At 42.7% G+C, this 23,677-nt stretch overlaps 1 protein-coding gene across 7 annotated transcripts in view; it reads left to right on the top strand.

The window, feature by feature from the left end:
• Nucleotides 1–23,677, top strand: part of CTNND2 (catenin delta 2) — a 1,263,346-nt gene that overhangs the window by 1,144,285 nt on the left and 95,384 nt on the right. For all 7 annotated transcript variants that reach the window (XM_019483895.2, XM_059728600.1, XM_019483890.2 and 4 more), the window contains one exon: nucleotides 9,188–9,338. In XM_019483895.2, the coding sequence (XP_019339440.1) occupies nucleotides 9,188–9,338 (151 nt within the window). The remainder of the gene's footprint in view (nucleotides 1–9,187; nucleotides 9,339–23,677) is intronic.

The following is a 23,677-nucleotide window of genomic DNA, read 5'->3' as shown; positions in this document are numbered from 1 at the left end:
ATGTAGATCAGCATAGAGCAATCCTGATCAATCTACAGGCCTCAGATTGGATTCTGCCCTCGGACCCATGTCATTGGGCCATGGGGCTCCTATTGGGTCCAGAAGTTTGGTGACAGGATAGCAGTGGTAGGATCTCACCTGCAGCAGTGGGGGAGCATTAGCAGCATTAATTGCTATGATTTCCAGAGCCATGGCAATTAATTTTGCCATCGTATCCTGGATGCCAAATTTTGGGACCCATGGGCCAGATGATGTTTTCCTGTGCGCAAATTGTACTGGCACTCATGGTCGGTCCATGGCTGGATCTGGAGTATGGGGTCAGGTAGATGAACTGGAGTGTACTCACAGATCGACCCCATGTGCCAACCCCATGCTAATTTAGGCCCATGGATCAACCCTATGCACAGGATCCAGTCTCTGGACAGGCTCTATGCCACTCAACTAGCTCACAGGATCAGGTACGTTGAGCACCATTGGCGTAAAATGTATTGGATTTTAGTGAATTTGTTATTTATGGAGAAAAATATACTTGAATGGTGAATGTCATGCCTTATTAGCTATCTGCAACTCCTTTAAGATTCAGAACTGTTTGAAAGAGGTTACTTCTTGGGGAGAAAAAAGAGAGAGCTATTTCATGATTCTGAAATCCTTGTAACCTAGATTCCCCCCACTGGGCTGTGCTAGGTTTGCTGCTGGCTTGTGGCATGAGCCCCCTGCTCGGGCCCACGTCTGTCCACCCAGGCAAGTGGCTTCTGCCACCAGCAGCGACATGTGGAATTAAAGCTGAGAGGCGGGACAGCCCCAGGAGGGAGGCAGCTGGCTCCAATGCTCCCGTGCCAGTCCATGGCAGAAAAAAGGTTGGGGACCACTGACCTAGATTACAGTTTGTCATTAATGAGACGGAGATCATCTCTGTAACCAACAAGCAGTATCTGAGAGGTGGTAGAAATAGATTCAGACCTATTTTTTCATCAAAGTCCTCCTTGTCTTTAGCCTCAGATATTTATATGATGGTCATTGTAAAGCTTATATGGGCCACCCAGGGTAATGTTCATGGGTTTTCATAGAAAATAAATAAGTCTAAAGAAGTATGTTTTGTTGAAGAAACCCACCAAGAACGGGGAAAATTCCTTTCCCTGTGCTGTTAAGCTATGCACATTTATCATTAGATCTTTGCAGTTTGTGACCCTGGAGACTGTACAGTTTTCACCGTCCCACCCACGCACCAATCCCTGCTCCATAAAGACCAAGGGCAAGTGAAATTCCAGATGGTCAGGCTCAGGTCTTCCCTACCCACACAGATGCACAAAACAGCACTGGGGCAATTTCACTGTATTTTAGGCCTTTGCCAAGCAGCAGGAGATCTTCCTTAAGTGACATTTGTTGCATTATGTTTGTTTGCATAGTCACATATTTTAATATCTAGTTCTTTAACTCAAAGTTAAATACTGAGTTCCCCTACAATCCCTTTTACTTACATTTTAATGAGATCTTTTGTGTTAGGGCTGCCTGATTCTGTGAAAGAAATAGCATCTATAGGTATGGAAGACTGTGGGGTTTTGTTCTACAACAGAGCTTAGCTAGAGTTTTCCTTAATAAGAGATTTGGCCCACTGATATCAGTGAGAGTCTTCACTTTGACCTGCTTAGGTATTGTGTGAGGCTTACAGTGGTTTGAAAATGTAAAGGACGGATGCTTCTAACTCTCATTCCAGTCCTAGTAGTCTTCTTTGACTACTAGGACTATAGCTGTATCACAGCTGCTCACTTTCCTGTGCAAGAAGAAGGACAGTAAAAATCTAAAATCTGTTCACATTTTAAATTAGGTTCTTAAAACTGAGTTATTGATGGCTTAATAAGAAACTCCTGTTGACCCTTCGTTCTTGCTAGGCTGAAGTGCATGCTGCAATCTCGTGGGGGGGGTTTTGTTTGTTTTTTATGTCCTGCAGGTTGAGACCTGTAAAAGGAAAGCTCCCATCATGATAGCTCTTTTATTATTGTTGTTTAATGTTTTGATATAGGATTTTCCTGTCAATTTGCTGGCAGCAATTTTCTCTGTCTGGTGACAATAATAAAATGACAGGTTCCTTGTGGTCTTGGCCTCAACCACTAGGCCATGTTCAGTTGTAGCCCTGTTGAAAATGTAATCAAAACAATTGTTAAAAGTATAGCTTTTAAACAATTTTGAGAATCTACCAGCCCACTGTGAGTGCAGTTCTGTCCCCAGGTGTGTAGGTGACTTTGCTAGGACTCTATATGTATCTGACAGTTGAGTTTGGGCCATTATCTGCCTACCTAATGCACCTAATGTATTTTTAAGGTATCTATACAATTTGATACCTAAAAATTATACAGGAGATGTCACCTTTATTAAATCTTGAAATAGTCATCTGTTACCATATTTTCTGTGCATTAAAAAGCAGTGTGCACTAATGTTGATAAGGAGTTTCATTATTTTTGTAACTCTTACAGAAACCAGTTTTTTTTTACTTTATATTCTTTTGTTCTTGAACCATGATATATGTTGTGGGGGATTGTTTCTTTGACAACATAATGGCCCCCAGCAAAATAAGTGGCATAGCTACTTCAATTCTGTTTCAGTTTCCTCCAGGTCCCTCTTATTCTCTTCACTGTCTGTATAGCTTGGAATATGATTATTTTTCTGTTCATGCTTCAGAAACTTCCCTTAAAGTTAGGTAGATTTTTTTTTAAATTGTCTGTATGTGCTGCATGTCAATACTCTGCACATAATATTATCTTAATTTTGCTCTGTACTGCTTCTGAGGGGATGGCTGGTTGCCCTCAGAACCTTTCCCTGAGATCCCTATTGCCCTCATACCCTCTGTCATCTTTCCTAGTAACACTGTGCCCTCAGAGGTTCCCTAAGAATGGGAACCTGTCATTCCTTTAAACAGCTCTTCCCAGCTCCTTTTTTTCCATTTCGCTGCTCCATTTCACTCAACGGAAATGGGTAGCCTTCCCTCATTAGACAAGTGAATGTTTTTAACTAGGTCCCTGCTCTGATCCATGTCAGGAATGAGGTTTCCAGGTTAGCAGTCAGATCTCCTGAGCTAGCCAGATGAGATGTCTGGTTTTATTCTTTAGGCAAAAATCTACCTTTCTTTTCTTAGTTCCATCATAAAGGACAATGAGACTTTCAGTAGGATGGAGAGACCGATTAAGCAAATCATTTGATAAAGACATTGAAGACATAAGAAAGATTGCTTCAGTCACAAAGAAAATACAGTTCTTTCAAAAGTTAGAAGGAAAAAAAGTTTACAGCTCCATGCGTCCAAGCACATAAATTCATAGCTGCCACATAATTATTGTCTAAAATTGCATGCATCCAGATGATCAGTCTCCCACCTTTATCAGTCCAGTTCCCTACCAAACTCTTCTGATTAATTATTTACAGACGTGCCTTTTGAAGATACAACTGGCTATTGAGCCCTAAGAGGAAGGTTACCTAGCACAAGTGAAAAGCCTCTTTCTCTGTCTCCAAAATATGCATGTGATAAGGCTGAATACTATAAGATTGAGGAAGTAGGTTTTTATCAGCTGTTTAAAGAAACCTAGTAAAGAATGGAGAGCTATTTAAACTGTCAAAATCTGCAAGGATAGAAGTGTATCCTAAATCCATAAACACTAATGAATACAGGAAAACACTAAGGTTGTAAGAAAGTGAGCAATCAAATTCAAGAAGCAAGGATACTTCTACTGCTACAAACACTACCGGCCAAAAAAATGGAGGTTTCAGTCTGGGTAGTGAGAGAACAATAAATCTGTAGGGCTGAAAGGAACCTCTAGGGTTATCTGGTCCTAAACCAAACCAGTAGTTTGTGGTTAACGTCTTTGTAATTAATGTATTCAGAATGCTGTTAACATATCCCTAAATTCTTCAAGTATATTGCAGATTCTTTGGTGAATATAAACAACATACTTGTGCTGTGCTTAGTGTATACATGTGTGTGCCTGTATACATAGACACACACACATACGCATATGCATGTATATAGAGAGATCTGTTTTGTGCATGTGTTACTGCATATACATGTATGTATATGTATACATCCATATAAAACACCACCAAATTCAAAACGTAGGGCAGCAGTCTAATGTTTATAAATTTTGGTAAAAAATAACTTGCATCTGGATGGATTGCTGTTGCAATGAGCTTCCTCCTAACTTGATCTAAATCCTCTGAGGTGTAAAGCTTTGGAAAGGGTGCTTTATAATAATAACTGTGACAAAGGAATAATTTTCCAGATTACTGTATTTTTCTTCTTAATTACCATGACAAAAATAAAAAAAGAAACTACTAATGAAAGTGGACACAGAGATGTATAGTATATCTTCTAAATGTTGTATAGTAGTTATGCCCCACAAATTCCATTATCTCCAAAGAATATCCATGCACATATTGTAACTCCCATGCATGCCTTTGACAATTTAGCAGCAATCTGATGCAACTGAAATGGATTATTTCTTTGGCTTCTACCTCCCTTCAAAGCTTATACTTTCCCCATAGGAATCCTTTCTCTTTACAGGCTGAACAATTATTTGATCATTGGCATCGTGACTGATTTATGGAGTAACTGGATGATTAAGTCTATTGGCAGAGCATCTCATTTACAAAAGAAGCAACAAACTATTTGTCTTTTGCTTTTTTATGAGGTTATGTTTATATATTTTTTTCATACTTCACTACACTCATCCTAGCTATTGACCTGCAATGTGGAAATGCAGGAATGTTTCACGATGGCTTTAGGCAAACAAAAAGACTCATCAGTGCACGCTACACTGAATCCATTTCTCAATTCTGGGAGACAATAAAAAAGCAGTTTGGAAGCATCTCCATTTCGGTGTTCTTGAAATATACACAGCCCACCATAATTGTTTGCAAAGACTTTGTCCTAATTGGCAGTTTAGGGAAAGAGACATAGACAGTTCTCACTGCTTTCAAAATGAAGCTTCTTATTTCTGCTTCTCCAGAGATTGTTCATACGATTAATAGACAACTCTGTATTTCCAGCCCAAGGTGTATGACTTGAAAATATGGATGTGATGATAGCAGATAAATCACAATGACAAGTCTGTGAATTTTTTCTAAATCAGAGTTCTCACCAGTGCTACAGGAAAGGTAGCTTACTTGAGAAAAAATATATGTATACAGCAAAATTAATGCTTTAAAAAACAATTTGTACTTAGATTATCTATGTTTGTAATGCTAATTAATTAGTGCCTTACTTGTATTAAAGTCTTATATGTCAGATACTCCCCTTGAGGTGGAAAATATTTACCAGTTTTCATATTCTGTTACTCCAAAATGCTCCTACTTTAATGTCATCAGCTTTCACTGGAGTTATTTTTTAAAAAAACAATTCTTTTTACTCCCTATTTCATTTGGAATTTGAGTTTTGGAATGGATGCCAAAAAACAAACTAAGCAAAAAGCTTATGCAACTCTAGTGCAAAAAATAGGTGTTACCAAATGAAGCATATCTGCTGTGCCAGGAAAATGAGCAACTTTTTCCCTGCTTACAGAGATGTGTCCCCAGAGATTGCCAGGGCATATCTCTGGATGTGGAGAAAGTCAGGTAGGTATTCCTGAGGCTCAGGATGCCCAACCCTGTGCAGGAATTCCTAGGGCACATGACTGAACCCCTCAAGCCCTGAGAGCACCTGCCTGAGGCAGTTGAAGAGCATGGGCAGATTCAGGCTGCTTGCGCTCTCCCATCATAAAGAAAATAGTCGTCTGCCACAGGAAAGCGGACAAATTATTCTACCTTTTGTCAGGACCACATTTGTGGAATGACAAAGGATATGGACATCTGTTTACTTTCACTTTATGCCCCTGTAAAGGTGTTTCCACCTTAGGTCTCTTTAAAGAATTGTGATTTCCATGGACAATTCACTGACCAAACAAATTCAAAGTGACCATCTTTATTACAGATGATATAGTTGAGTACTTTTTGTTGCACTTTACAATGCAATAGATAATTGATAACATGATTTTGGATTTCTTTTATCACTGATTAAATGCACATAAGGCCATTTAATTAGAAAATCTTGACACAATCCTTATTCAAGCAAGAGATATGAGAAATATCCTTACAGAGACTAGCAGCTTTTTACTAGCTTGATTCTTCACTTACAGCAGACAAATTCACTACAGCCACAGAACAGTCTCACTGCTAACCTGAACTCTCAGTCTGACACTGACCTCTTAGTCATAGTAGACACACAGGACACCCCCCTACCCTCCCTGGGAGATGCATAGGAAATACAGAGCTGAGAGGTGGGGGGAGGAGGGGGGAAGTTAAAGTTGTAAGGACCGATCATTTTAGCTACAGATAGCTGCAGCTGACTGCATTAGTCAGGTAATGCACGTAAATACTGACAGGTAAATACTTGGCTATTTAAAAAGTTCAGAATTTTCAGTTTTGGATATTTACAATATTTATTAAGTCTAGTACTCTTTTAGAAAGAGGTTATTTTTCCAGGACACTTTTAATTGGAAGTTACTGATCTTTGAGGTTAATTTTGGTTTCTTATCTGGTAAAATGTTCATTGAAGTTTATCCCATGACATGGTTCTAGAGAACAGACTAGGAGAAAAATAAAATAAGATCTAACAAGATTCCTGCTGCTGCTTGTTTATTTTCTCTTATGTTACAGCCACCATTGCTTCATTGCAGAAAAACCACCCTTGCCTAACAAATTTACATTTCAGCCATGTTACATTACTGTGCTCAGTGATACTAAGAACCCCACATTTCTTTAGCCTGACTAGAAAAGTTATTTTAACCAGTATTGCTTTTGTCTGCAACAAAGACTAAAGACTTTGTCTGGTCAACAGATTTTGTGTTATCTATGGTAATTGAAGGGAAGCCATTGAATAACATTCCTTACATGCTGTTTCCTTTCCATTCTTTTACTTTCTCCTGAGTTATGTAACCTAGAACAAATATAGGTATTTAATACAGGGTCAGTCAAATCCTTGCCTGTGTGTGTATCTGTCTTCTCATTGTCATCATATTAATTTGATATTCATATCCATAGTCAGAGTCTCCAGTCAATTTTGTGTAGCGATCCAGACAGTGTGCAAACATGAGGTGATCTAATGTACCCCTCATATGGGTACTGTGCGGTACTACGTGTCTGAGTGTGTGTGTCCACACACACACACACACACACACATATATATACATATGTACTATATTGCAATACCGCAGAGACTAAACCTAGTGTCACTGTCCACAAGATACTGCTATATACCCCTCCTGTCTTTTATTTAATTGGGTGTTATTTTCCTTTCTATTTTCCTTTGATTTCAGGAGAGATATAGCTGAGCTATCCTGGCATGACTGTTAATAATACAAGGCTTGTGAAAAAGGAAAGGGCTTTGTAGTGTGACCTGACAATGTCAGGAGTAGAGCTCATTTTAATCTCCAGTGCTTTAAAGAGTTTCACAGATGAGGGCTTTATTTTTTATTTCAAGAATACCTTTTCTTCATCTCCCAAAAGTCTCACTGTTGGCTCTGGCAGCAGCAAAATCCATCCTGAGTCCAGCTGTAGGCTGAAGAGAGACAATCACTTAGGCAGACAGTAGGCCCTGAATTGCTTCAAAAGTTAGGACCATGACCATGAAATGAAGGGAGAGCCAGCAGACAACATGCTCAGCCACACTCTGTGTCAGCCGCACAATACATGCCACTGTGTACTGGATATTTCTGTTATTCCAAAAAATGAGTAAACATATTCACTGCTCTCCATTTTTGCTTAATAAAATCTATAAGCCTCTGTCATGTGCTTCTCCTCAATTGCTTATTAACATTCTCCTACCAGACATGATCACCAGTCCAACACATGCCTTGCACCCATACCTTCCATGTTGTGTACAATGCATTATTCTTTTAGATGATGAAATTGAAATAAGGCATAATGCCATCTCTTTGTATGACAAAACCCAGAATTATTGCTCATCATGAAGTAAAAGGAGCCTAAATCTGAGAGGTCTTGAGTATCTGCAGCTCCCACTGGATTCTGGTGATTTCTGTGAGCATTATGACTGCTTAGCAGTGGCTCTCAGATTTTAGGTTAAGAATGTTGATAATCACATAATCAAATACATACAAGCATCGTGATTCTGATCTCACTTATTTCATCAGTGTAAATCTTAAACACAGCTTTTATCACCCTAGGTTTAGGCACACAGCCAGAGGGAAACTAGGACTTAAAAACACGGCAGCACACAGACAGCAGCTGCCACTCTCAGCCAGCCCACACAACCATTTCACATGGAAAATGCTCAGCTTGCTCAGTCAAAGCCAGATAGCCTTTTCCTCAGATTGTCTCACACTGATACCATTCAGCTTCACACACCTGGTTATCACATTCTGCAATTGCTTCAGAGGCATTTCACACACTGCTTCATTGCTATCTGCCCTGGTAAGATTTTGTACTTTTTGTAAAAACTGTTCACCTTCAAAAACTGAAGTAAAGGGCTCATCCATATTGTAAGTTGAGTAAAAATATCTATCACTCTCAGCATCTTGTGAAGTAGATGTATTCAGATCAAAATCCCCATATTTTGCCCTGTTGACAACTTTGATCTGATAGTCTTCCTGTGGAGATTATTCAGTATTTCAAGCAATGGAGATTTTCTGCACACAGGGACTTCAGCATTAGACAGTTACAATTAAATAACAAATCCAGTTGTGTAACTCTGTCCTCACTTTCCCTCCTAAACAATTTTCCTGCTACAAAAGGAATAATGAAGCACCTTCATGAATTTGGGTCTAGTATCTCTCAGGTTGAGAGCCAGGAATTATGCTGACCTTGTAAACAAATTTTGGAATATAAAATAACTTTAGCCACAGGCAGTCATCGTCCAAGACTGGTTTAGGGTGTAATGAAGCCAAGCAGTTGGCCTGCAAACTCAGGTGTGTAAGAATTAAAGTCAATTCATAATTTCATTTTTCTGTCACCAACAGAAGTCAATATGGTTTCCTGGGTCAAGGAGTTGCACGGCATCATAAAGAGAAATTTTTCCTTTCACTTTGGAGTCTACAGCCAAATACTGCTTAACTCCCCACTCCTTTTTACACATTACCACACTCCCCTCAGTTTCTTTAATGGGGTTCTCCATTCTTTACTTCAGTGTCCCTCACATAATATCTCTTTACAGTGGTCAGTGTATATCCGTGCTGCTGTCCGCAAAGAGAAAGGCCTGCCGATCCTGGTGGAACTGCTTCGAATAGACAACGACCGGGTGGTATGTGCAGTTGCTACAGCTTTACGAAACATGGCCTTAGATGTCAGAAATAAGGAGCTAATAGGTATGTTTTTTCCAAACAAACTATACATTTACTTGATGCTTTGGTTTTTGGGGTTTTTTTACCTTTTATAGTATGATGAAGAAGAAAAGAACAATGCTTCTTTCTGTTTTTCAAGCAAAATTTCTTGACCCCTTTCTTTTAATGCAGCTCATTCAGGTGTTATTATGTAACAGTTCAGTCTGAGAGCTGTATTGTGAGGCATATTTTTAATTTAATTAATATAAAAGCATACCATTACCACTGTAGATTGTCTATCAAGTCCAGATATTTGTCACTTCAGTGAAAAATTAAAATAAATAAATGAGCATTGCTTTATATGGAGAGAGAAAAGCCTGTGTTTTTCAGTATTGTCCCTAAAGTTTTAGGCAGTCTCCAAAAGTGAAATAAGGCAGATAAATAGGCAAGTTTAAATGATGTATCTCTTTATATATAAATATTTTAAAGCCTATCTTTTTATTTTAGCTATGTTTTGTTGCCTGCATGAAACTACACCTTTATAATAAAATGTCATCATGGTAAAAAGCAAAAGGCCTCAAAGATCCAAGACAGAGTGTGAGTCTGCAAACATTTACCATGAAAAAGTACCTGAGAAGCAGCTAACCATATAAGTAAAAGGTTGAAAGGTTAAGAGTTTACCTGTAGCAAACTGTTGATCATTTATTATTTGTTTTATTATTCTAGCCGCCTATATATTCCATTTATAGGAAAATACTTTTAAATTATAGCTTCAAATAGAGGTGTGTGCTGTGAACAGCTGCTTTGGGCAAACTGGCTTTGTATACGCTTGAAATTCTACCTAATTTGCATGTAAGAAAACACTTATTGCATTTTCTTAGTTATTGTCTTTGGTAATTATTTCCCGGATAGCTTTATCATTCAACACTCCTTATCAGCACTTATTCGTAAGTAAGGTTACAGCAACTTTCCATACTATTTGATGTTAAAACCTTCTCACATATGTTTCATAATAAGTGAGGTATTAAGGAGGCAGGCAGGCAGGCAGAGTGGTAGGAAAGATATCTTTATTAAACCTGCTGAGAGGCCTGTGTCACATACTTATGCTTCAGAGCTTGTTGAACTTCATCAACTTTCTTCAGTTCCATTTGTCATACTACAACTTCCAAGTTGAGATTTTCCCCTTTTTCTTAATGTGTAGGGACAAACAGCTCCATTGACAGCACTGTCAAATTTGGGGGGGATGGGGCAGTTCATAATAAGTATGTATTTCTAAAATTTCAGAGACAGAAAATTGCCTTCCAGCCCAGTCACAGAACTCATCTACCTCCCCTTTTGGAAAGGCTGCCAAAGCTTTTTTGGACTTCAATGACTTGCTGATGAACCAAACAATAACAGAGAGCAGTAAAACACTATAGTCTGAAAATCATTTGCATATGCTCTCCTCTCCATGGTCTGTCATTGTTTTATGGTGGGCTTTTTGGGGGGATGGGGAAGGGTAGGGGAAGGGTTGTTTGGTTTTTTTCTTTATTTGTGCCTTTCACAGGGAATTCAAGTTGGACAGGGACCTTCCCCATGGACATATGTCAGTTTTCCTCAGATCTAATGTCTGGTGCTTTATAGGCACAAGATATTACTTCCTGACTCAACAATATCATGGCCATACCAGATGAGGTTGAGAGGATAAGGATACACATAATTCCTTTAATGGAAATGGAAATTTAGAGACATGTAGGCACAAATAGCATGCATTTTCTCTCTTTCTCCAGAAATATTTTATGCGGTATATTTGTAAGACAAACTCTGAACTCAGAACTTAACAACTTGTCTCTTGATATTAAGTCCAGGATTCTTATTGCCTGTCGTATGATAAAAGGAGGAACTTTTTTCCCTCAGTACAAATTGTGCACGTGTTAAATCTACCCTTTCAGCATGTATAGGCTTTGTTACACATTGCACTTTGAGCTGCTCAAATGTTGATCAGTATTAGTGCTAGTTCAAGTTTGGAGCAGTCGCATCCAAATGCTGAAAATCTTCTCTGACTGTCCCTCACCCATACAACTTAGAGAGTCAGACTAAGAGCTATAACTGGGTTGCCACTACAGTTAGGGATAGAAATTACATGTAAACATGTGTAAGTGAATGTAAACTGGTTCAAGTCTGTAACACAGTAGAAGTTCAGTGCACATAAACAGGTTTCAAAATGGCCAAAACCAATTTAAGATAAACATGGATTAATGTAGTATCAAACGTAACTGATTTAGGTTAAACTGGTCTATCACACTTCTGTCCCAGATCCCCTCTCAACTCAAGTTAACTCACAATCCAACTCACAGTCCCCCAGCATCCCAGGATACTTTGCACCTCTCCTGCAAACTGCCTCCCTTCCCAGGATGTGTGGGCTAGCCTTGGCCCAAGCTGTCTGCTCCAGTCAAGCAGGGCTGGCCGCACCTCCAGCAAAGCCTCTGGTCCCTAACCTGCATCCTGCCTGTACTGTCAGCCTGGCAGGGGCTGCAGGGTAGGTGCAGGAACAGAGCCCCCACAACCAGTCCTCATCCCCAATTATCTGTGAGGGTTGCCCCTTCCTGCAGCTGGGCTAGTGAGAGCCACTGAGGTGCTGGGGGGAAGCACTCTCTTGTCCTGGGGGTAATACCCTGGGCTGGGGTCTGCACACATGGGGGGCGCCCCATGCATGGGGGGTTCCCCCATCCTAGACCTGGTCCTCCCTGCCCCTCATGTGGGTCTGACCAGCTTCAGGGGCACCAGGCTGGCTGCTGATCAATGCCCCCTGCCAGTTTCTGACCAACAGGGGGAGGAGAAAGAAGCCCCAATCCCAGTGCTGAGCTGGGATCTGCCTCGCTCTCCTGCTGACCTGGATCAGGTCCACTGCTTCCTCCCACCCTCCCCATCACCCCCCGGTCCCCACTGACTTTCCCCCAACCCCCGATACCTGTGACTGCTCACACTGTCTGTCTCAGAGAGCAGGCAGGGAAGGGTTAAACTGCCAGGGTCTGCTCAGGCCAGCTGGGCAGGTGGTTTAACCCTTCCTTCTCTGCCTGCCCCCTGGAACAGAGCCCTGGGAAATCACAGGTAATCAGGGAGCAGTCAGTAAGGTGGTAAGTAAGCTTGGATCTGGGGTGCTGGGAGTGGGGCAGTGGGTCAGACACTAGCTTGGCACCTGGACCAGTGCTACTTCCCCTCCCTGCAGGAGGTGGCGGGGAAGCAGGGGTTTGGGAACATATGCTCCACTAGCCTCAGCTTGGCCTGCAGGCTGGGAGGTATGTTCCAGCACAACTCTGCCTTCTGGCCTGAGTTAATGAAGGCTTCTGCCTGCTTTTCCAAACTGAAAACTGGATGGCAGTTCAGTTCCTTATCAATTCAATCTACGCAGCTTTGAGAAACCCACAAAGATTGAATTGCTTCTGCCTCCAGCTGTTTGACTGTCTGTACTATGATTACAGGGCTAGTGAGCCAGGACAGGCTTCTATCCCTACTGTAGGTGGCGGTGTGTGAGAGATGGGTTTGAATTAGGAATGTAAATATCATTTAAAAAATTGTCTGTTTAATCTACTCTAATCATATCAGTTAAACAGTTAACTGATAGCACAATAGCTTGGTCACAGCGGCTGCTGGAAACTGCTCCCCTAGCCCTTGGGAGGGTTGGGAGAGGGGACGGAGACAGTAGCAAGCTGGGCTAGACAACTCAGCCCACATGAAGCCTCAGGGTGGGAGGGAGCACCTGTAAACAATCAGCTAATTTCTTAATTGTCATGTCATTAGGTAATCTGCTGTTTTTCTCTTTAACCTCATAGGCTAAGGGTACTAGTCCCCCTCCACCTTCTTCCTCTCCTTCTTGCTCCTCCCTCCCTCCCTCCATCCCATCCTGCTGCCTTCTGGTTCCTACTGGGGCACTGCGTGGCTTTCCATCCCCGCCTTCCCAGCCAGAATATGCCCTGCCCCACACTAAAGGTTAACCAGTAAGATAACCAGTTATTGCTGGGTTTATTGGTTAAACAATTAATTGTTTAACCTTTCACATCCCTAGTTTGTGTGGAGGGAGGGAGGGGGGAGAATATGAAGCTGGGAAGTGGATGGTTAATGGGATGGGGTGGGTAATCAAATGGGAGGTGGAAAGGAAATGGGAGTGTGGGAAGGGTGGTGAAATGAAAGAAGTCAGGCACTGAATGAGAAATAATTTTTAAAAAAGGATTTTAAAAGAAATAAAGTAAAATAAATAAGATCCCAGGTTTTAATAAATTGGGATTTGGGATTGGGGCTGGTCATGTTTCTTGAGGTGGCTGGGAGGTGGGAGCAATTAGGGAACGCACTTCTGAGTGAGCTACTGCACCATGAAGGAAGCCTCAGCTTGTGGAGGCCTGTCCAGCCCCCTACCTTGTTTGCCTTCTGACCCTGGACCAATCTGCGCCTGTGACCTGGCTATGCTGGCATGTGTTCTACTGGCTGTTTGCATGGGGTTGCATCCTTGGGGGTGAGAAGTCACTGCCAGGGACAGGAGAGAGGGACTTGACTTGGTGCCAGCACCACCCCCTGAGCAGTAGAGTTCAGGGTGTAGAAAGTTTCTCCACACAGAAAAGGAGGATGGGAGAGGTGACACTGCTTCTTGGGATGCTGGAGGATGGCAACTTGGGCAGCTCATCTGTAGGGAGTGACCACATATTGCTGGAACATGAGTTAGGTAATTAGAGATGATCCTACCTTGGAGTGGTGCAACTTTTAAACTGCCTAAAGTGAGTTTAAAACTAGTTTCAGGTGTTAACGTGAATAATCCAGGGATTAAGAGCTCCAGGACCACCTAAAATTAATGTGTAACAAGACCCTAAGGCAATTCCTTTGGTTGCATGAAATGCAGCACTTAATGAGCAACATCTGACTGAATTTCTTTTTTTAGCAATTATACTCTTTGCAGGTTTTTAATGTAAGGAATCAATGTTTTTAATAATTTATTTGATAAGTGTATCAGAGATGTTATTGAGGTGCTGAGTTCCCTTTGATCCAAAGCAGGTTCAGTTTATAAATGATAAGTAAAAGGTGTATGACTGGGTAGAAATCAGAAGTTTCTCTCTAGGGGTAGCTCTGAATTTTCTCCAAGGAAGCAATCTGACTGATTTTAAGGCTGGAAATTACTTAAGGAAAGAAGGTAGCAACGTGCTCTAGGAGGCAGGGACGCTCTGAAAACCACTCTAATTAAAGTGCCTGGAACATCTTGTGTATCAATGTCCTTGCACTGAAAAATGGCAGCAGGGGTGCCTTAAATGAAACTCAATGAATGAGATTTAGTTAAAGTGCCCCTGCTGCCATTTCTCAGCGCAGGGATGCTAATGAGATGCTGGAATCTGCTGGAGCACAGCAATTACTATTAGGGGGCAGATGTGATGCCTTCCAGCTTCTCAGAGTCTCACGCTGCCTTAAATGTAAAAAGAGGAGCCTGCCCTCAGAGGCTGGTAAATCCAAGGTGCTCTCTCTCCCTCTGTATTCACTGCTTCTCTTGGCCTGGGGCTCCTCAGGCCCTACTTGCTTTAATGTCCGAATTTGTGGCTTCTTCTACCACTATAGCCCACGTTTCAGGTGATGCCTCACAGATGTCACGCTGGTGCTAGTAACTCCTCTGTATAGGCTTCAGCCTTCTTGACCTTAGCCCACAGATTATTCTGGCTGTAGACCAGTAGCCTAGACCCACTGGCTCTGGTCTGGCCTTTCAGTCTCCACTTCTCAATGGCCCCTACATAACCTGCCTCTGTGCTCAGACCCTGGCCTTCTTGGCTTCAGCTTGCCTGTGCCATTTGCTTCTGCCCCTGACTGGGCTCAAAATTTGGTATGCCACTGGGACACCCCCCAGGGCCTTCCTTTCACCCCTACAGCCACACCCAGTTCTCTGGTCTAGCACTAGAACAAAAAAAATGCAAGCAGCCACTTTAAACTCAAAATCCACCCCCTCTGGGTCATCATGCCACTGCCAAGTCACCTTCCCCACTCTCTCGGCCTTCTGGAGTATTTTCTAATGCTTGCAGCTCTCACTCCCCACCAGCCTGAGTTGGCAGGAGCTCCTTAAGGCTGTACTGCCTGTGTGCCTCAGGGGCCCAGGCTTATATCCCTTGGCTCCTTCCCTTCCAGTCAAATGTTTACCTGACCAGTCACAGATGTGCCCCTTCAGTCTCCAAGGCAACTTATTGCTTTTCCTATGGGTATTGTAGCAGTGCTTTCGCTGCCTAACCAAGGTTGTGCCCTACTGTTCTATAACTCAGCATCTAGCTCTGCAATAGGCACTTGCAGCCTATAGGCCCTGGCTGCCTATTCCCCTGCAGCTAGCCCAGAATCAGCCATCTTCTCCCCACCTGGGGATGTCCCTGCTCCAGCTTCTCTTTGTAAGTAACAGGAGCCCCTGGCTCTGTTACATACACCCTCAAACGTGATGAGCTGCTCTACACGGCCTACCTCCTAAAACTGTACTCTGTGTCCCTCCTGAACAGAATTTCACACACAACCCAGGAATAGAGGAAGTTGTTGGTAGTACTGCTGCTGCCCAACTTTATGCCTACTAGCCTAATGTTTACAGCATTCTCCAGATGGCAGAGTCTTGAGTTCAAATCTTCCATGTGTAGGTGGTAAACTTCTGGAAAAATGAATGGCAAAGCAGAAGGAAATGGAAAAATATAAATAGGGGAAAGAAAGTAAATGAAGCAAACAAATAACTCTACAATAGTTTCTGGGTTGCTGGAGAGGTTACAGTGTGGTTATAGTGACATAAGCTGATATTTCATAACATGAAAATACAGGAATACACAGCACTGTAAAATATTTCCAAAAAAGTAGTGGGAGGACTGAGAAGGGAGCACTTGATGAAAATAAGTTTGAGAACCACTAGACTGTAGGATATTCTGAGATAGATGTGTCTCCTGCTTAAGCTGTTCTGCTAGGTATAACAATTAAATATTCATATGGGCCAGAAAAAGGAAATGAGTGACTTTGTATCTTGGTATTTTGGGTACTCATGTGGGATATGGAAGAATAAGGTTAAAGTTCCCCCTTCAGTGAATATTTAATTATCTGTTCAAAGGGGAACAGCTTCAGTTGGTAGTTAGGCCACTTTCCTAGGAGTTCAGATCAAATCAGGCCAGGCAGAGGAGAGACTTAATACAAGTTTCTTACATCCCAGGTGAATGCTTCAGCAAGGCTATCACGCAAGAGATGGGGCAATACTACTAGTTCCATGCTGCAGTCTGTGCAAAAAAATTATCAGTCTGACAGACATCTAATTCCAGGAGATGGTCCATGTCTGCGAACTGAGTAGATGGAGATGACAAAATTCCCTTAAGAGGTTGGGCCAAGGCCTCACTCTTTTTTCTTCAGCTTTTCCAATAGCTAGCTTAGGCCATTTCCCACTCAGTGGGCTGGCTTCTGTGATTGTGGATCTTAGTCACTTCGCCTGAAAATGGTAATTTGTATCATCATCATCATCATTATCTCTGGCAAAGGGGGGCCCAATACTAAAAGTTCTTTTGGAGTCTAAGTATGGTGCTATCCAAGAGGTTAGCCAAGCATCTAAGAGTTAGCACTGAAACATTAAGCCTAAGTCCCCTTTGTGGATCTGGACCTAAAGGTTTGATTCAAAGATGCTAAAGTTAAGAGCAAAACTGTCATTGACTTCAGAGGGTTTTGACTCTACTTGTTAAGCAGGACCATCAAAAAACATTCTGTGGAGAAGGCCAAATCTTAATTATTACCCATATGTGATGGGCACTTCATGACTATAATTTTGTCTGCACTTCTTAAAATTTGCCACTTGCACTTGCAGTTTCCTAGTTGCACACACATTTCATGCACACATTTATGAGCATTTGTATGCCAGAGTTATTTGAAATTTGTGCCTTAAAGTTTCATCATTGAATTGTAGACTTGGCATCTCTTTGAGATGAATGTGAGCAGTTCACACCCTTGTACAGTTATAGTTTCACAGTGATGTATTAATTCACTTTTGGAGGCTTCTGTTTTGCAGCCATAAGAACTAGAAACTCAATGTTTTCAATATGAAAGTTTACATTCTGTACACTATAAATTGGCCATGGAGGCTAGGTTACTGCAGTATGTAACCCAAAATTGGCTTCCTGCCTTTGATAATGGTCACTCATTTAATATCATTTCTTTGCTTCAGTATCAGTATTAGCCACAGAGGTACTATCTTGATTGCTTCTCAGTTTACAAACAGCAGCAGTTGTCTTCTTCTCATGTCCTTGTCATAACTAGATGTTTTTCCAGAATTGTGTACAAGCAATGGCTCTTTCCACTGCAGCAGCAACGTCCTCTTTCATACAGGTCTCACCAAGGAAAATGAGCAGGTACTCCATGGTCTGCACTTCACTGAACTCTCATATATTCATGTCATTAGAGGAGACTCATCTGATAATGTTTGTTTTTGATCTTCCAGTTTGCATGCTCAGGTGGTTCAGGCCATGTTGGCCAGTCATTATCAGCCCCTCTGGGAAGGTTCTTCTGGGGTTCCAGGTCCATTCCAGGACATCTGATTGCATGCAATCTTTCCTTCCGTAACCTCAGTCATGCCCTGTCAGCCATCATGTTCAAGGGCACTACACCGATCACAAAACTCTTTCACACGGTAAGCCATTTGGTTGCTTCTGTATGACCACAGAGTGGATGCCTGGGGTCTTCCATCTGCCATGATCTTTCCTTTTGGCTCACTATCTTTCTTTTGATATCAAGTGGTGCAATGCCAGCCAGTAAGTACAAGCTCTCCTTTAGTATTGGCCTTTGACATCCTGTTATTTCACAATAGCTACGGTTTAGAGCTGGATCTAGATTCTTGGCATGAAGTAATTGTTCCAATACTGGACATGCATACTCTTTCGTGGAGTAACACAAGGCAATATCAGTGGGCATGGGCACCTGGTGCCTCCTGAGTCAGGGAAGCACTTGCTCCCCCAGTGGCCAGTTATTGACGGGGGGGGGTCCCCCGAGGTTGATGACACCAACGGGGGGGGGGTCCCCCACAGCTGATCACACCAACCAGGGGTGGTCCCCCTGCAACTGATCCCTCCGACTTGCAAGTGGCAGTGGCATGCCACTGACACTTCCAGGAGAGCACTGGCGCTTCCAGGAGAACCCCCACTCCCTGGCTCTCAGGGGGGAGCACCAGCATTCTCACTTGCCCCCCCTGCCAGGGAACGCTGCTGGTGAGGGGGTGCACCAGTGCTCTCAGGGGGTGCATGTGCATCTCCTATGCATTGCTACTTTCAGTGGTTCATAATGTAGCAGGATTTGCTCCCCACTATGAGGTGACCAACATTCAAAGTATGTTATTACAGGTGCTGACTTTTTCTTCATCTTCTCTACGTGTGCTTTGAAGGGAAGTGTTTTGTCCAATGTAACCCCCAAGTACACAGGATTCAGGCAATTCTATCCCAGGTGGTGATTAATTTTCCCTTGGCTTCTCTATGACTAAGTGAAAGGCTGTGACCTGCATGTTAGTTGGGTTGGCACGTAGGTGGTTCTTATTGTACTAATCTGAGAGGTTGCTCAATCTGTTCTCAACAGTAGTAAAGTACCTCTCTTGTGCTGTGATGCATAGAACACCAGCATATGTGAAGCTCCTCATATTGCTCTGTATACGTTGGTCATTGGTATATATGTTAAAAAGGATCAGAGCTAGCAGACTGAGGCATTTCATTGTCATCTCCAGTGACTGCACTTCTTACACAGTTCTACTTTAAAATACCTATTCTCCAAAAGAGATCAGGTGAGCTTCACTAGGTGATAGTTATGCATCATATTATAAACTTTGGCAACTGGGTACTGGTGGTTGACTGTATCGTATACTGCTGATATGTCTACAAACACAGCACCTGTTATCATCTCCTTCTCGATTTCATCTGTGATGGAGCAGCTTTAGTGCTCCATTGCTTTAAGGGCTAGAGCAGCCAGCTGCCAGGCATCGGACAAGGGCGGTTATTTTGGAGAGCTCTGTTACAAGAGCAGAGCAGTTTGTGTTCAGCAGCCCTGGGAATAACATTGCCTGGCAGAGCTCTTGCTCCAGGAAGATCTCAGAGGTAAGGGTGAGGCTATGAAGAAGAAGTAGGCCTCATTGGTCCTGGACATGACCGGAAACAGTACCCTGGCAGGATAGGGAGGTCTGGTGGTCCTGTTTGTGGTGGGGAAGGGCCACTTAAGTGCCAATTTCGAGGACCGCCTCAGTGTAAGACAGGTTGGGGCACCTAAACCCGTGCTCTCACCTTCAGGCTGACTTTGGAGGCATTTCAGGGCCAGGCACACCCTGTGGGGCGGTAAACCCTGGAGGTGAGCCAGGCACAGCAGGAGAGTGCTACCTGAGCCTACAGAGGTGTTCTACCGCAAGCCCTGGGAAGAGGGCAAAGTGGTGGGCCAAGTATGGAGTGCCACCTGAGCCTACAGGGGTGGCTGACCCCGAGCTTGAATGGTTGAGTGGAGTAGTGTGGCCCCTGAGAGAGGGCGGAGTAGTGTGGCCCAGAGTTTGGGGAGATATTGTGAGGCCCCAGAGATGAGGAGGCAGGCAGCCCAAGTAGGAGGGCAGAGTGTCATGGGATGCAGTTGTAAGGCCCCCGGGAAAGAGGAGGCAGTGCACATTGTGTACTACCTGACTGGAGGCCAGGTGCTAGACTACTGATGTGAAGGCCCAGTGTATGCCCCAGGTTGGAGGCTGGGTGTTAGGCTGGATATGGAAGGCCCAGTGTGTGCACCAGAAGGGAGGCCAGGTGCTAGGCCTAGAAATATCTGCAAGGCTACATGGGACACGTGTAGGGCTGGTTGGAGCGTGTACATCTGGCCCTTAACAACAGGGCGGATCAAAGGGCAGCCTCCTGCCTATTAACATCAGAACAATAGGTCATCAAAATGTGGCAGGTGAAAGAGGTGGCCAGTTAGCCCAAGGACAAAAAGGAGTGGGCTGGTCTTATGACCAAACCGTGAGATGGCTCATTTTGTCACACCATCTTACTGTAGCAGCTGTAAGACGTACCAGTGAAGAGGCTAATTGTGGGTGCCTGAATGGATTAGGAGATATTAACTCAAAGGTGTACCTTTTCCCCCGCATTACTACACTATTTCTAATATGGCTTAAGTCAGTAGTAAGAAGAATTCAAAATCGCAGAGTAGGGGTGTACTGATAAAGATTTTTTTGGCTGATCCTGTTGGCCGACTATTAACCAGCCATATCAACCAATACTGATCCAATTGCCAATATGTAGCCAAGCAGCTTGGAGAGCAGCAACCTGCCAGTAAGACTGTGTGGGGGAAGGGTCATGGGAGAGGGAAGGGCCATTGGGGGGGGCACATTGAGGCCCCCACAGTGAGGGAGGGTGTGGGGCTGTGGCAGGGGCAGGTGCTGCCCAACTGGGACATGGAAGGGCATGGGATAGAGCCATGGGCAACTCATCTGAGGGGTGAGGACAACCCGTGCCACTGCACACACCCCTAGGGGAGGTATGGGGGCATGTGCCCCACCTGGATTTGTGCGTGGGATAAGGGCTGGCTGGCCACTGTGGGTTTGAGGCCAGGGGCTGCTTCAGCCTCTTCCCGGCAGGGGGGCTGAGTTGGGGTGCACAGGGATGGGGCAGGAGGTGGTGCTGGGAGTGGGAGGGATAGGTTGGGCTACAGCCACCCAAAAATTCTCTGTAGCCCCCCATAGCTCCACCCCACTCCGGCAGGGCAGCACCTACCCCTGTCCCAGCCCCACTCCCTCCCTCACCGTGGAGGCCTCAATCTGCCTCCCCCCACACCCATTCTCCCCCAGAGACTTACCAGTGGAACACTGCTCTCCCAGCTGCCAGGCTGCCATCCTGGCCGTGTGCATGCTGCAGTTGCATGCACGCACATGTCATTTATAGGTTACATTATTGGCCACATTAGCCAAAAAAAAGCTGATTGCCAATAATGTCAATTTTCCTTTTATCAATGCCCATACGATATGGACCAATATATCAGTCCCCCTGTACTACAGAGTGTCTTCTCCTTGTTGTATGTGAATTATATTGATAATTACAGGTTCTTTTTCCAGTCTGCACCATAAAACTCTTCAATGGACTGTGAAATTATTTGGTACTTTTTCTTTGTAGTACCAATAGAGAGACAAAGAATCTGCTCAATAAGCTTTGAACATCATTCTTCTCATATAACATTGGACCTCTCAGTGCTGGGTTTTAGGCCTCTACTGTTTGTGTAGTGTGGGAATGCTTTTGCTGCTGACCTCCAGGCTGATCTTCCTTATTTGGTGGATAAATAAAGTAGTTCAGGCTCCAAAAGTATATCAGTCTGCAACTTTTCAAGATCTAAAATTTATTTTAAACCAAAATCAAGCAACACACAAATAAGACATGCACAGATGATAGCAGCCACTAACTATCCTTCTGTGTTGGGCATGTAATGAAAACTTTTCAACATAAAAGTTTGTCACCAAAAAAAAATGTCGAATTGAAGTAAACATTTGTATTATGCTTCTCACCCATCAGATAAAGAATGATGATCCCTCCATGTACTATAAATAGATGAGGACAATTGCCTAATTAAAAGAGTAATTTTATGGAAGCCTGCTTTCATGTGAATGAGGATGAATTTAGAACAAAAGGATAATTCATGAAACAGTCAGTGGAATAAAGTTATCTTATCATTTTTTGCCAGACCTTTTATTTTGTTCAACAATAAACAATCCTTATGAGGGCAGGCATCATTTTGTGGATAATCTCACTTTAAAAAACGTTAAAATATGTGATGTAATGACTATGTAATCCAGTGTTGGGTTGAGAAGGAGTTTGGTTGGTTGAATTTTAATCCAGACAACCCAAGCAACTCAGCCTGAATGCCTTTTGAAAATAATTTCTGCTGTGCCCTACTGCAACTACAATAAAGTTGTAATATCAGATAAATTTTATAGGTTCAAAAGGAAAGGCTTGGATTTGTTACAAGTAGCTTTTGTTTGTTTTTAAATTTGAACTCTTTCATATATTTTGTGCAAACATCTGCATGGATCTAAAGAGAGAGAGAACTTGTTTTCATTGAATTAATAGACTTGTAAAGTAGCCTAATCTCTCGATTGTAAAACTGACATAAATTCAAAATGCCAGAAAGCATTAGTTATGATTCTCATGATTTGTCATTTTTGTTTTGAATGGGCTGAGGACAGATTATAAACTTCACTTGAATGCAAATTAAACATTAATTTACTGTTTTTAATAATTGAGTTTCACATAACACTTTGTACAGTTCACATGGATCCAGGGGAAAAAACTTGGCATAGAGAAATTGATTTAAAGTGTAAGAGAATCGTGCATAAAAATAGCTGATTATTTTCTGCTTAAAGCAATATTGTTTGTCTAGGGAAAGGAAAAGATACTAATTGAGGTATATTTAAAAGGTAAACCAAAATTATATCTTATAAAGGTTCATAAAAGTTCATCACCAAGTCAGAGGTTCCCTCTATTCAAATGATTGTTTGTATACATACTTTTCTAGATCTTTCTGCCAACCACACAGGCAAATTCCAAGTGAATTATTTACCCGAAAGTATACTGGTCCTATTGCAGACTGTGAAATAACCTTTTTGGAAGCATACTTGCATTTCTGCTAGAAAAATACTGTGCCAGCTGAATATGAGCCAACAGTATGCCCTTGTTACAAAGAAGGCTAACAACATACAGAGCTGCATTAGTAGGAACATTGCCAGAAGATCGAAGGAAGTGATTATTCCCCTCTATTCAGCACTGGTGTGACAAGATATGGAGTATTATGTCCAGTTTTGGGAGCCCCCCACTACATAAAGGATGTGGACAAATTGGAGAAAGTCTAGCAGAGGGCAGCAAAAATGATTTGGAGGCTGGGGCACATGACTGATGAGCAGAGGCTGAGGGAGCTGGGCTTCTTCAGTCTGGAGAAGAGAAGACAGAGGTGGGATTTAATTAACAGCCTTCAACTACCCAGAGGGTGGTTTGAAAGAGGGTGGAGCTAAACTGTTCTTAGTGGTGGCAGATGCCAGAACAAGAAGCAATGGTCTCAAGTTGCTGCAAGGGAAGTTTAGGTTAGATATTAAGAAAAACCTTTTCATGTAGAGGTTTTTAAGACCTAGCTAGACAAAGCCTTGGGTGGGATGCTATATTTTGGGGATGGTCCTGCTTTGAGCAGGGGGTTAAACTAGATGACTTCCTGAGGTCCCTTCCAACCCTAATTTTCTGTGATTCTAATCTGAAATATTACAGTTGTGATATATTATCTAGACAATTGTTATTTAAAATGCCACATTACAGTGCATCAGATATGTATTATAAGCCTTGTACTCATTCAGCGTTGCCAAGAGGTTAAGGTCTGAAAGGAAGTAATAGAAATTGAAC

Source organism: Alligator mississippiensis, chromosome 5 (genome assembly GCF_030867095.1).
Source record: "Alligator mississippiensis isolate rAllMis1 chromosome 5, rAllMis1, whole genome shotgun sequence".
Lineage (NCBI taxonomy): Eukaryota > Metazoa > Chordata > Crocodylia > Alligatoridae > Alligator > Alligator mississippiensis.
This window is presented reverse-complemented; position numbering and strand designations above follow the sequence as displayed.